We start from the raw sequence: 15,149 nt of genomic DNA on the forward strand, positions 1-15,149 counted from the left end.
AATTAATTAGGTACCTGTAATATCAGGTTTGTTGGGATAGTGGTTTACTGTGGTTATTGATTTAAGGCAGAATGTATGTGGCTTGTGGCACCTTAGAGACTAACAAATTTATTTGAGCATAAGCTTTCATGAGCTACAGCTCACTTCATCGGATGCATTCAGTGGAAAATACAGTGGGGAGATTTATATACATAGAGAACATGAAACAATGGGGACAGGCCCAACAAAGAAAATAACAGAACACCACTAGCCATCACTTTCAGCCCCCAACAGAAACCTCTCAACGCATCATCAAGGATCTACAACCTATCCTAAAGGATGACCCATCACTCTCTCAGATCTTGGGAGACAGGCCGGTCCTTGCTTACAGACAGCTCCCCAACCTGAAGCAAATACCCACCAGCAACCACACAACAGAACCACTAACCCAGGAACCTATCCTTGCAACAAAGCCCATTGCCAACTCTGTCCACATATCTATTCAGGGGACACCATCATAGGACCTAATCACATCAGCCGCACTATCAGAGGCTCGTTCACCTGCACATCTACCAATGTGATATATGCCATCATGTGCCAGCAATGTCCTTCTGCCATGTACATTGGTCAAACTAGATAGTCTCTACGTAAAAGAATAAATGGACACAAATCAGACGTCAAGAATTATAACATTCAAAAACCAGTTGGAGGACATTTCAGTCTCTCAGGTCCCTCAATTACAGACCTGAGAGTGGCTATCCTTCAACCAAAAAACTTGAAAAACAGACTCCAACGAGAGACTGCTGAATTGGAATTAATTTGCAAACTGGATACAATTAATTTAGGCTTGAATAGAGACTGGGAGTGGATGGGTCATTACACAAAGTAAAACTATTTCCCCATGTTTATTTCCCCCCCCCTCCACCCCCCACTGTTCCTCAGACATTCTTGTCAACTGCTGGAAATGCTCAAATAAATTTGTTAATCTCTAAGGTGCCACAAGTACTCCTTTTCTTTCTCCTTACAGTGTGTATGGTAACACCCATTGTTTCATGTTCTCTATGTATATAAATCTCCCCACTGTATTTTCCACTGAACGCATCCGATGAAGTGAGCTGTAGCTCAGGAAAGCTTACTCTCAAATAAATTTGTTAGTCTCTAAGGTGCCACAAGTCCTCCTCTTCTTTTTGCGGATACAGACTAACACGGCTGCTACTCTGAAACCTGTATTTGGCTTGTATTTTTGTAGAACAAACAATGTGTATGTTAGCTGTGCCAAATGATTGATCTTGACCGTCGGCAGGGTGTAGCTCACCACATAAGGTGCTCGTGAGTCTCACGCTTCTGTACCTCTTACTCGGTCTTTGTAAGTACAATAAATACTCGAGCCTGTTGTTTCCACTCTAAACTTCAGAATGATCCACAAAGGCAGCGTGTGAGAGTGCGGGCGCCCGTTGCCTTCCGTCACTGCTGCCTAAAGTGGCGTGTGAAGTGTTTAACTGGGATGAAAAGATTAAAGAATTGCAGCGTCTTTTCATTTTCCGTAGCACAGGAGCTCTCAACTTCGTTCTCAGCCCCTTGGTAAGCAGCAAGATGAGATCAAAGGTGACAGGTTTAAGTCTCGGGAAAGACGCTCAGAAGATTAGCTTATTTCTAAAACTATTTGGGGGGATGGGAGGAAGTGAATGGAATTTTTTATTTTTTCAAAATATTTTTATTGTAAAAGGCCAATGGAAAGTAAATATGTGATTTGTAAGAATTTTTGTAAACCAGACAATTGCTTTTTTTTAAAACAAGATAAATAAAGGGATGAGTTGAAAGTATAAAATGTGCTACTCCCCCTCTGGGTAGATCTGAATGGTATCTGCTAAACAGATGACAAAGTACCTTGGGCTGAATCACACACAGAGACGGCGTTTTCCGCAGAACGTGGGGCTAAGCTATTGTAATTATTGTTTCTACGCAGCCACGCAGTGCGCATGTTAGAGAGGAAAAGTTTACTGAAGCTCTAGGGAAGCAGTTGTATACGAATTAGATAACCCAACAGGACACTGCTGCTCAGTTACACTAAAAAGTTTCTCTTGAGATCAGAGTTAATGTTAACACGTTTTTTTGCAGCGAGTGATCCGATAATTGGGGATTTTTTTTTTCTTTTTTGGTATCATGCCTTTGAACTTTTAGTAAAGTGAAAAGAAGGGACTGGATATGTCTGATCCAAATTTTTGGACTCTCCTCTCAAACTATACCTTGCCTCATTTGAGGAGTGGAAACAGGCTGCGTCGCACACAAAGGTAAAAATCCTTTCCAAGTTCTCCTGTGGTTACCTGTAATCTTTGTTCTGAAGGTTTTGTCTCTACTTTCTCTCCACGCTGTAAAAAACTTAAATACGGTGTTTACCAAACAAAGTTGTTGAACTTACGTAGAGTATAGGTAAATCTCGCTAATTTAAAATACTTTCAAGTACTTCCTGGTTTCATCGTTGTCCACTTTTACAAAACTGTAGGTTATTTAGTACTTGCAGCTGCTTAGGTTTACTTACCTTAAAGTAAAGTTCTGTACCTTTGAGTCTGTGGTGTCGTTTTTCTTTTGTTGAATAGTATTTATTACTTTCCCTCTCCAGCGTATTCTTTTACTTCAGTTTCTTTCTTTTTAACACTATTTCAGCTGTCCATCAAATATTTGACCTTTATCTGGAGTACATGTACTCTATATAGATAGTCCAAGATAGCTTATTTCATACTGTACTCTTTAAGGGACAGGTTTTTGTCATGGTGTCATTTTTTATTACTGGTTAGCTGACATTTAGTAATACAGTAATGGCCTTTTCATTTTTGACAAGAGTAAAAGTTGACTAGAAAAAAGCAAATTTTAAGTAAAGTTAAAGATTGTGCCATATATCAACAAAAAACAGGCAATCTGAAGCTATGCTGAGACTTTGGGATGTGTTAGAGGGGTACCTACTGCTATAAAGTCTGATGTGTCTCTCTCAAAAAGAAAAGGAGTACTTGTGGCACCTTAGAGACTAACAAATTTATTTGAGCATAAGCTTTCGTGAGCTACAGCTCACTTCATCGGATGCATAAATTTGTTAGTCTCTAAGGTGCCACAAGTACTCCTTTTCTTTTTTGCGAATACAGACTAACAGGGCTGGTGCTCTGAAACCTGATGTGTCTCTGTCACACTGAGTCAGAATTGTTTATATAGGTTTATAACTATCTCTTTTCAACTCGCAGTCTTGTCACTTTGAGTTACATCATTGCTGCTGTTTTAAATGTGGTTAGTTTTTATCAGTGAAATATTTTAAAATATTTTCTTTACATATTTTCACCACTGTCTGTGTGTTTAAATCTTCTTTAGATATTGCTCCCTCTGTCTTGCTATCTGTAAGAGTAACACCGAGAAAGCAGGAAACAGGCTTAGCAGATCTGTTCATAAGCTTTAAGTATTCATACACTGACATTTTACAAAAGAACAATACAGACCTTTTATCACAGAAATTTGAGATAGGCCAGATGATTTAATAGTTCTTTTCTGTTTCCTTGTCATTGCACACTTGTTCTCTCTCTCTCTCTCTCTTTTTATATTTGTGTCTGGCGCATTACGTGCTAAATTACTTATTAAAATGTTTTCTTATTCCTCTTTTAAAAATTATTTTAACTAATAAATATGACCAACTGAATGCACAGGTAGCACGTTTGCACTTTCCTGATACAAATATGCCTCCTTTAAAAAAAAAAAAAAAAAAAAAAAAAAAAGCCTGAGCTTGTTCAGTTCTTCCTCACTCTACTAACTCAAGTAGGTCTTGCACTTTCATGCAGACCTAAAAATATCTTTTATGAAGTGTACTGCTGTGAAGCAGGTCAAGGAGGAACCTGTTAGACTTTCTGCCAAATGAGAGCACAGTTATAATACATCTGTGAGCCAGCCCTTAATTCTAAATTCTTATTGTACTCTTTGTTTTGTCACTAAATTTACATTATTCTAGATCTTTCAAAATGTATATATAGAACTTCTAAAGCAATACTTTAAGAATATCCCCAAACTTTAATTGCTAACCGAATAATAAAATACTCTGTGTATTGCAAGGTACACAGTCTGCCTCTATGTATTTACATACACTGTAGAACCATGTAAAACTTTCTGTTAAAAACCCAAAGCAAAATATATAAGGTCTCCCCCACCTCCATTCCAACTAATTCTGTCAGTTTGTGGCACCTCCGAGAACTGATCAGTCAGCCTTCTGTTCCATACAGTGTTTTAAGTGTTCCAATAAGGCAGACCTGCTCCCTTCCCCTGCACAAGTATACCCAGTATCTTCCTGTCATAGGTTATATAATCCAGAGTGAAGCAAGGACCAGAAAGGAGGCAATAGCTGGGATGGAGGAACATCTCCCAGTTCTGCTGCAGAAAGGGGATTTGATACACAGAAGTTAATGGTTGGATCTGGGGGCAGAGGCCCTATACTACTTGGCCTCTCATTCATAGGCTCATGATCGAAGGAGCAGGCTATTCCGATAGTATCTGAGGAGAGGAGAGGGGAATGAGGTGAAGGCCACTGGGCTACCCCCTCTCTTAGAAGACAGCTCTGGGTAAAATTGGGGCTTTGGACCTGCCCAGGGAAAACTGGGTCTTGGTTGAAGGACCGGATGATGAAATTTTCCAGTTTTATAGTGAATGATGGAAGTTTTGGAGAAACCCAAGAATACAATCAAACTTGAAGGGCTTGTGAAATGAATCTGATGGCTGTGGTTAACTGAAAGTGTGGGGACCAATAACAGTGAATTTGACACAGGTCTACCCATGGCAATTGAAAGTGACCTGATTTATTTAGATGTTAGAGTTGTCAAAGAAACACCTTCTAACTGAAGTACAGGCAAACATTGATTCTTCATGGAAACTTTTATTAAGGGAAATTCAAGGTTGTCTCAAATTGGCATTCACCCACGTTTGAATTTGGGGCGTCTTTCAGAAATGGGGGTATCAGTTTTGGTGTTTGGTTGGGGCTATCTTGATGATCTCTTGTCTCTTCTGTCACTTCCACTCCATGCTATCTGCGTAGTTTGGGTGCGTGTGGGAAGGGTGGAACGGTTCATTCTCTTTGCCATCCTCCTGTCTGGTTGGAGATCAGAAGAGGCCCAGAACCCATTCCTCTTCTCCTGGTCCTCAGAGTTCTTGGGGATTCTTCTCTAAAACACTCTAAGGATATTTTTTTTTCCTACGAAGTCACTTAGCCTAGGAATTTCTTTTCCTTTCCTAAGCCTCAGAGACGCACACAGGCAGGGATAGTCCATCTCCCTCTTCAGGGAGCATGGGGGATTGCAATGTTCAGCATAGCTGCTCAAAGTGCGGACATGAATTGAGTAAAAATTTCTTATCCAAAAGATGATCTGTCTTTCTGCTGACTTGAGTGACTAAAATAAGTGTTTACTGTTATTTACTCCTTTTATCCCTGTAGAATCATGACATCTAAGGGAGAATGGGTTGGATTTTATTGTGACTCATGCATCATCAACAGACTTGTTAACTGAATTCCAATTGCAGCAGCTTTATTGCTGGTAATGAAGCATGAGCAAGAAATACCCCAGTATGCCTTTCACAATTCATGGTGGGTTTTCTGGGCTGGCAGTTACAAAACCCTCTACTTGTAAACTGAACAGCTATGATGTACAAGCCATTGAGAGTCACTAAACATGGATAACAAAACATCACTTTTACGGCGTTAGAAACAGACTTCACATGTCACCATTTTAATATTTGTATTTAGCATCATAGATGTGCTTGGCCCTTTATAGAATGAACTAAGAGGTGGTATGTGCCTGCAATGGATTCCAGTCTAGATCTTCATAGAGTTATTAGGGTAGAGTGCACTGACTGCCCCACTTAATTTTGTTTTGCCAAAATATTTGGGTCTTTATTTAAACACAAATATTGCTGATATTTAGTACATTTAGGATGTTTGTTATTTAGACAGAAGTAGAGATGAGTGAATTAAAGTACACATTTCTCTCTCGTGGTCTCACATTCATTTATAAAGTTATATAACTTTTTTAAGCCTGCCCTTTTTTTTTCCCCATCCATCTCATTGGAGTCACATTGGAACAGTTTATTGCAAACTCTCTTCTGTTGTGTCAGGACCCTTTTATACTAAAACACAGGGTTATAAATAATCACCTAATAATCCATTGCCCTATTTTGGATGAACATTGATTAATATTACATAGTGGTTTTATTTTTTCTGTATGAACAGAGCAGTGTGATATTGAAGAGACTTTACTAATACGGGGTAGAATATGCCATCAGGTGATCAATTATGTTTTATTAATATAAACTGATTTCAGGAGATGCTAGTTCTTTTTTTAATTAATAATTGTTTTTAATTTGCAGTAATTGGGTTCAGAAAAGTGTACGTAGCTGTCACCCAGGTCTGAGATTTTACTGGGATTGGAAATAATATGTTCCCTGGTGGATACTGAACAAACCTTTTGAACTCGTGAGTTGTCAGTTTGAGTGGGTTCAACTGTATGGTTTAGGTTGGACATTAGGAAAAACTTCCTAACTGTCAGAGTGGTTAAGCACTGAAATAAATTTCTTAGGAAGGTTGTGGAATCTCCATCAGTGGGGATTTTTAAGTGCAGGTTGGACAAACACCTGTCAGGGATGATCTAGATAATACTTAGTCCTGCCTTGAGTGCAGGGGACTGGACTACATGACCTCTCAAAGTCCCTTCCAATTCTATGATTCTATGATGTTGAATTATTATATATTGTATTCATAGAATAGACTAAAAAGCCGAGGAGGTCAGGAGTTTAGATAGATTCCACTTTGTTAGTAAGAACCCCTTTGATAGGAGTTCCTTTAAAAATTTTACTTCATTGTTTAGAATAGTATTTTAGAAGATTGATTATAATTTTTTTCTTTACTGATTTGTGTGAGATACCTTTTGGGGCTGAAAGAGTAGATTCTTAAGGAGAAGAAAATATCCTGAAATAAGCATTTAAAATTGAGAGAAATTCTTTTCCAAATTTGTTTTAAAATGGATGATAATCAGGGTTTGAACTACTTGATTTGACAGAGGCTATCTACATTCAAATATTTCAGAGTAGCAGCCGTGTTAGTCTGTATTCTCAAAAAGAAAAGGAGTACTTGTGGCACCTTAGAGACTAACAAATTTATTAGAGCATAAGCTTTCGTGAGCTACAGCTCACTTCATCGGATGCATTTGGTGGAAAAAACAGAGTAGAGATTTATATACACACACACAGAGAACATGAAACAATGGGTTTATCATACACACTGTAAGGAGAGTGATCACTTAAGATAAGCCATCACCAACAGCAGGGGGGGGAAGGAGGAAAACCTTTCATGGTGACAAGCAGGTAGGCTAATTCCAGCAGTTAACAAGAATATCAGAGGAACAGTGGGGGGTGGGGTGGGAGGGAGAAATACCATGGGGAAATAGTTTTACTTTGTGTAATGACTCATCCATTCCCAGTCTCTATTCAAGCCTAAGTTAATTGTATCCAGTTTGCAAATTAATTCCAATTCAGCAGTCTCTCGTTGGAGTCTGTTTTTGAAGCTTTTTTGTTGAAGTATAGCCACTCTTAGGTCTGTGATCGAGTGACCAGAGAGATTGAAGTGTTCTCCAACTGGTTTTTGAATGTTATAATTCTTGACGTCTGATTTGTGTCCATTCATTCTTTTACGTAGAGACTGTCCAGTTTGGCCAATGTACATGGCAGAGGGGCATTGCTGGCACATGATGGCATATATCACATTGGTAGATGCGCAGGTGAAGGAGCCTCTGATAGTGTGGCTGATGTGATTAGGCCCTATGATGGTATCCCCTGAATAGATATGTGGACAGAGTTGGCAACGGGCTTTGTTGCAAGGATAGGTTCCTGGGTTAGTGGTTCTGTTGTGTGGTGTGTGGTTGCTGGTGAGTATTTGCTTCAGATTGGGGGGCTGTCTGTAAGCAAGGACTGGTCTGTCTCCCAAGATCTGAGAGAGCGATGGCTCGTCCTTCAGGATAGGTTGTAGATCCTTGATGATGCGTTGGAGGGGTTTTAGTTGGGGGCTGAAGGTGATGGCTAGTGGCGTTCTGTTGTTTTCTTTGTTGGGCCTGTCCTGTAGTAGGTGACTTCTGGGTACTCTTCTGGCTCTGTCAATCTGTTTCTTCACTTCAGCAGGTGGGTACTGTAGTTGTAGGAATGCATGATAGAGATCTTGTAGGTGTTTGTCTCTGTCTGAGGGGTTGGAGCAAATGCGGTTATATCGTAGCGCTTGGCTGTAGACAATGGATCGAGTGGTATGATCTGGATGAAAGCTAGAGGCATGTAGGTAGGAATAGCGGTCAGTAGGTTTCCGATATAGGGTGGTGTTTATGTGACCATCGCTTATTAGCACCGTAGTGTCCAGGAAGTGGATCTCTTGTGTGGACTGGTCCAGGCTGAGGTTGATGGTGGGATGGAAATTGTTGAAATCATGGTGGAATTCCTCAAGAGCTTCTTTTCCATGGGTCCAGATGATGAAGATGTCATCAATGTAGCGCAAGTAAAGTAGGGGCATTAGGGAACGAGAGCTGAGGAAGCGTTGTTCTAAGTCAGCCATAAAAATGTTGGCATACTGTGGGGCCATGCGGGTACCCATCGCAGTGCCGCTGATTTGAAGGTATACATTGTCACCAAATGTGAAATAGTTATGGGTCAGGACAAAGTCACAAAGTTCTGCCACCAGGTTAGCCGTGACAGTATCGGGGATACTGTTCCTGACGGCTTGTAGTCCAGCTACTAGGCAGCTCTCCAACACCACTTTCTACAAGCCATTACCCTCTGATCCCACTGAGAGTTACCAAAAGAAACTACAGCATTTGCTCAAGAAACTCCCTGAAAAAGCACAAGAACAAATCCGCACAGACACACCCCTGGAGCCAGGACCTGGGGTATTCTATCTGCTACCCAAGATCCATAAACCTGGAAATCCTGGACGCCCCATCATCTCAGGCATTGGCACCCTGACAGCAGGATTGTCTGGCTATGTAGACTCCCTCCTCAGGCCCTTCGTTACCAGCACTCCCAGCTATCTTCGAGACACCACCGATTTCCTGAGGAAACTACAGTCCATTGGTGATCTTCCTAAAAACACCATCCTAGCCACTATGGATGTAGAAGCCCTCTACACCAATATTCCACACAAAGATGGACTACAAGCCGTCAGGAACAGTATCCCCGATACTGTCACGGCTAACCTGGTGGCAGAACTTTGTGACTTTGTCCTGACCCATAACTATTTCACATTTGGTGACAATGTATACCTTCAAATCAGCGGCACTGCGATGGGTACCCGCATGGCCCCACAGTATGCCAACATTTTTATGGCTGACTTAGAACAACGCTTCCTCAGCTCTCGTTCCCTAATGCCCCTACTTTACTTGCGCTACATTGATGACATCTTCATCATCTGGACCCATGGAAAAGAAGCTCTTGAGGAATTCCACCATGATTTCAACAATTTCCATCCCACCATCAACCTCAGCCTGGACCAGTCCACACAAGAGATCCACTTCCTGGACACTACGGTGCTAATAAGCGATGGTCACATAAACACCACCCTATATCGGAAACCTACTGACCGCTATTCCTACCTACATGCCTCTAGCTTTCATCCAGATCATACCACTCGATCCATTGTCTACAGCCAAGCGCTACGATATAACCGCATTTGCTCCAACCCCTCAGACAGAGACAAACACCTACAAGATCTCTATCATGCATTCCTACAACTACAGTACCCACCTGCTGAAGTGAAGAAACAGATTGACAGAGCCAGAAGAGTACCCAGAAGTCACCTACTACAGGACAGGCCCAACAAAGAAAACAACAGAACGCCACTAGCCATCACCTTCAGCCCCCAACTAAAACCCCTCCAACGCATCATCAAGGATCTACAACCTATCCTGAAGGACGAGCCATCGCTCTCTCAGATCTTGGGAGACAGACCAGTCCTTGCTTACAGACAGCCCCCCAATCTGAAGCAAATACTCACCAGCAACCACACACCACACAACAGAACCACTAACCCAGGAACCTATCCTTGCAACAAAGCCCGTTGCCAACTCTGTCCACATATCTATTCAGGGGATACCATCATAGGGCCTAATCACATCAGCCACACTATCAGAGGCTCCTTCACCTGCGCATCTACCAATGTGATATATGCCATCATGTGCCAGCAATGCCCCTCTGCCATGTACATTGGCCAAACTGGACAGTCTCTACGTAAAAGAATGAATGGACACAAATCAGACGTCAAGAATTATAACATTCAAAAACCAGTTGGAGAACACTTCAATCTCTCTGGTCACTCGATCACAGACCTAAGAGTGGCTATACTTCAACAAAAAAGCTTCAAAAACAGACTCCAACGAGAGACTGCTGAATTGGAATTAATTTGCAAACTGGATACAATTAACTTAGGCTTGAATAGAGACTGGGAATGGATGAGTCATTACACAAAGTAAAACTATTTCCCCATGGTATTTCTCCCTCCCACCCCACCCCCCACTGTTCCTCTGATATTCTTGTTAACTGCTGGAATTAGCCTACCTGCTTGTCACCATGAAAGGTTTTCCTCCTTCCCCCCCCTGCTGTTGGTGATGGCTTATCTTAAGTGATCACTCTCCTTACAGTGTGTATGATAAACCCATTGTTTCATGTTCTCTGTGTGTGTGTATATAAATCTCTACTCTGTTTTTTCCACCAAATGCATCCGATGAAGTGAGCTGTAGCTCACGAAAGCTTATGCTCTAATAAATTTGTTAGTCTCTAAGGTGCCACAAGTACTCCTTTTCTTTTTGAGAATACAGACTAACACGGCTGCTACTCTGAAACCTGTGATTATGCAAGGCACTGAATTTAGCCGTATAGAGTGGAAATCTGTCAACTTCATGAAAAAACTCGCACAGATACAGACAGACATCATCTTCCTCTCCAAATGCAAACAGATGGACATCATACCGAAAGGACTGAAGGTAAAAAATCCATTACAATCTACATACCACACAGACTATGCTGACAGCTTGTGCCACACACTCTCAAGGAAACTGCGGAACCACCTGATCAACATCCTCTACAGCAAACAGGGAAAGATTAAGAATGAGCTCTCAAAACTGGATACTCTCATAAAGAACCAACCTTCCACACAAACTTCCTCGTGGCTGGACTTTACAAAAACTAGACAAGCCATTTACAAAACACACTTTGATTCTCTACAAAAGAAAAAGGACACTAAGCTATCTAAACTACTATATGCCACAAGGGGCCACAACAATGGTTCCCGTAACCCACCCAGCAATATTGTTAATCTATCCAACTATACTCTTAGCCCAGCGGAAGAATCTGTCCTATCTCGGGGCCTCTCCTTTTGCCCCTCCACCCCCACGAACATGATACAGTTCTGTGGTGACCTAGAATCCTATTTTCGACGTCTCAGACTCAAGGAATATTTCCAACACACCTCTGACCAACATATTAACCCACAGAGACCTTCCTGCCAACACTACAAAAAGAAGGATTCTAGGTGGACTCCTCCTGAAGGTCGAAACAGCAGCCTGGATTTCTACATAGACTGCTTCCGCCGACGTGCACGAGCTGAAATTGTGGAAAAGCAGCATCGCTTACCCCATAACCTCAGCCATGCAGAACACAGTGCCATCCACAGCCTCAAAAACAACTCTGACATCATAATCAAAAAGGCTGACAAAGGAGGTGCTGTCGTCATCATGAATAGGTCAGAGTATGAACAAGAGGCTACTAGGCAGCTCTCCAACACCACTTTCTATAAGCCATTACCCTCTGATCCCACTGAGAGTTACCAAAAGAAACTACAGCATTTGCTCAAGAAACTCCCTGAAAAAGCACAAGAACAAATCCGCACAGACACACCCCTGGAGCCAGGACCTGGGGTATTCTATCTGCTACCCAAGATCCATAAACCTGGAAATCCTGGACGCCCCATCATCTCAGGCATTGGCACCCTGACAGCAGGATTGTCTGGCTATGTAGACTCCCTCCTCAGGCCCTTCGTTACCAGCACTCCCAGCTATCTTCGAGACACCACCGATTTCCTGAGGAAACTACAGTCCATTGGTGATCTTCCTAAAAACACCATCCTAGCCACTATGGATGTAGAAGCCCTCTACACCAATATTCCACACAAAGATGGACTACAAGCCGTCAGGAACAGTATCCCCGATACTGTCACGGCTAACCTGGTGGCAGAACTTTGTGACTTTGTCCTGACCCATAACTATTTCACATTTGGTGACAATGTATACCTTCAAATCAGCGGCACTGCGATGGGTACCCGCATGGCCCCACAGTATGCCAACATTTTTATGGCTGACTTAGAACAACGCTTCCTCAGCTCTCGTTCCCTAATGCCCCTACTTTACTTGCGCTACATTGATGACATCTTCATCATCTGGACCCATGGAAAAGAAGCTCTTGAGGAATTCCACCATGATTTCAACAATTTCCATCCCACCATCAACCTCAGCCTGGACCAGTCCACACAAGAGATCCACTTCCTGGACACTACGGTGCTAATAAGCGATGGTCACATAAACACCACCCTATATCGGAAACCTACTGACCGCTATTCCTACCTACATGCCTCTAGCTTTCATCCAGATCATACCACTCGATCCATTGTCTACAGCCAAGCGCTACGATATAACCGCATTTGCTCCAACCCCTCAGACAGAGACAAACACCTACAAGATCTCTATCATGCATTCCTACAACTACAGTACCCACCTGCTGAAGTGAAGAAACAGATTGACAGAGCCAGAAGAGTACCCAGAAGTCACCTACTACAGGACAGGCCCAACAAAGAAAACAACAGAACGCCACTAGCCATCACCTTCAGCCCCCAACTAAAACCCCTCCAACGCATCATCAAGGATCTACAACCTATCCTGAAGGACGAGCCATCGCTCTCTCAGATCTTGGGAGACAGACCAGTCCTTGCTTACAGACAGCCCCCCAATCTGAAGCAAATACTCACCAGCAACCACACACCACACAACAGAACCACTAACCCAGGAACCTATCCTTGCAACAAAGCCCGTTGCCAACTCTGTCCACATATCTATTCAGGGGATACCATCATAGGGCCTAATCACATCAGCCACACTATCAGAGGCTCCTTCACCTGCGCATCTACCAATGTGATATATGCCATCATGTGCCAGCAATGCCCCTCTGCCATGTACATTGGCCAAACTGGACAGTCTCTACGTAAAAGAATGAATGGACACAAATCAGACGTCAAGAATTATAACATTCAAAAACCAGTTGGAGAACACTTCAATCTCTCTGGTCACTCGATCACAGACCTAAGAGTGGCTATACTTCAACAAAAAAGCTTCAAAAACAGACTCCAACGAGAGACTGCTGAATTGGAATTAATTTGCAAACTGGATACAATTAACTTAGGCTTGAATAGAGACTGGGAATGGATGAGTCATTACACAAAGTAAAACTATTTCCCCATGGTATTTCTCCCTCCCACCCCACCCCCCACTGTTCCTCTGATATTCTTGTTAACTGCTGGAATTAGCCTACCTGCTTGTCACCATGAAAGGTTTTCCTCCTTCCCCCCCCTGCTGTTGGTGATGGCTTATCTTAAGTGATCACTCTCCTTACAGTGTGTATGATAAACCCATTGTTTCATGTTCTCTGTGTGTGTGTATATAAATCTCTACTCTGTTTTTTCCACCAAATGCATCCGATGAAGTGAGCTGTAGCTCACGAAAGCTTATGCTCTAATAAATTTGTTAGTCTCTAAGGTGCCACAAGTACTCCTTTTCTTTTTACATTCAAATAGTAGACCATAAAATACTAAACTTTTCTTATAGGTCCTGTTGCATTATTTCTCTTTACTTCTCTACGTAGTATCATACACAAAAGAAATTAATTAACTCATCACTCTAAATGCTAAATCTTTAGTGGAACAAGAATCTTAAAAATGGTCCTGTGGGTGGCATAAGAAAAGTGGGCATAATTAAAGGGATGAGATTAACAACATCACGAAAAGCCAAAAATACCCTGTAATTGCTATATGTAGAGGTTGGATCTGCCATTGCTCCAATTTTAGTTATTTTAGTCATATTACACAGTACTGTGTCAATTAAAAAATAGCTAAAGAATTACTGTTTACTGTGGGTGTGTTCATAGTAATTAGGAGAGTTTTCTTTAGTCTTAAGCTTTTTAGATATTCACGTTAAACCTTACACATACAAAGAGAGAGAGAGACCCTTTGTATGTTTATTACGTTAATAGCTACTGGACAGGCATAGAGAGAAAATAATTATGCTACAGTTAAGGGAGTGAGAAGTAGGCCGGTGCATGCTATTTGAGCTTACACAAGCACACTGACAAGGAATATGTTTTTTTTTTTTTTAAATGGTGATCTGTTAAACTAATGGTCCCATTGCTATGTATGTTTAAGAACAGTGTGCTAACATAGCCTGCTAAATGTTTCCTTCCATTCACAGTAAAGTGTTGTGTTAAGAGGGAATTTCTTACTTATGCAGTGTTAACAATCAGAGAGAGAGGGTCTTGTTTTCTTCATTCTGGCTGATTTATTTTGGTGAGCCGTTTTTATTTTTTTTTGCTCAAGCAATTTGTTTATTTTCAGGTTCCCAGACAATCTAAATGCTGGCAATACCCAGTTGCTCCATGATGAACTATCGTAGTTTCTTTCCTTCAGCCAGTGTGCTAGGATTCATGTGGCCAGATCCTGAGGTTTTTACTTGGTACTTGCTCCCATTATCTGACTGAGAACTGAATCAAGATCTCAGGATTTTGCCCATAGATATTTCTCTGAATCAGCTGGGAGGGGAAAAAGCAGGAGCATGATAGCTGGAAGTTTGATAAAGCTCTTCTGTTGCAACTTCCATTGCAGGAAATCAATTTTTTATGAACAATTATGGTGGGTAGATGAGCCTTTCATTTTATGGGCTTGACTGTTTCATTAACTTGCCCAAGGTAAGTCTTTGGCAGAGATGGGAATGTAAACCTGGATCTCCTGACTGTCAGACATGCGCTTTAGCCACAACTTCCTTCTCTTCAAACAAGCTATATGACTCTATTAAGTATTGTCAGTATGG

At 41.6% G+C, this 15,149-nt stretch overlaps 1 protein-coding gene across 12 annotated transcripts in view; it reads left to right on the forward strand.

Moving 5' to 3' along the window:
• MAST4 (microtubule associated serine/threonine kinase family member 4) overlaps window positions 1-15,149 on the forward strand; it is a 467,048-nt gene that overhangs the window by 305,226 nt on the left and 146,673 nt on the right. For 2 of the 12 annotated variants that reach the window (XM_043514214.1, XM_038401949.2), the window contains exon 1: window positions 1,411-2,270. The exons of 9 other annotated variants lie outside the window; for them this stretch is intronic. In XM_043514214.1, the coding sequence (XP_043370149.1) occupies window positions 2,185-2,270 (86 nt within the window). In that variant the 5' untranslated portion in view covers window positions 1,411-2,184. Of the gene's footprint in view, window positions 1-1,410; window positions 2,271-15,149 lie in introns of those variants that run through there. One more of the 12 variants, XM_038401947.2, reaches the window with a different exon arrangement.

The sequence above is a fragment of the Dermochelys coriacea genome, chromosome 5 (assembly GCF_009764565.3).
Source record: "Dermochelys coriacea isolate rDerCor1 chromosome 5, rDerCor1.pri.v4, whole genome shotgun sequence".
Lineage (NCBI taxonomy): Eukaryota > Metazoa > Chordata > Testudines > Dermochelyidae > Dermochelys > Dermochelys coriacea.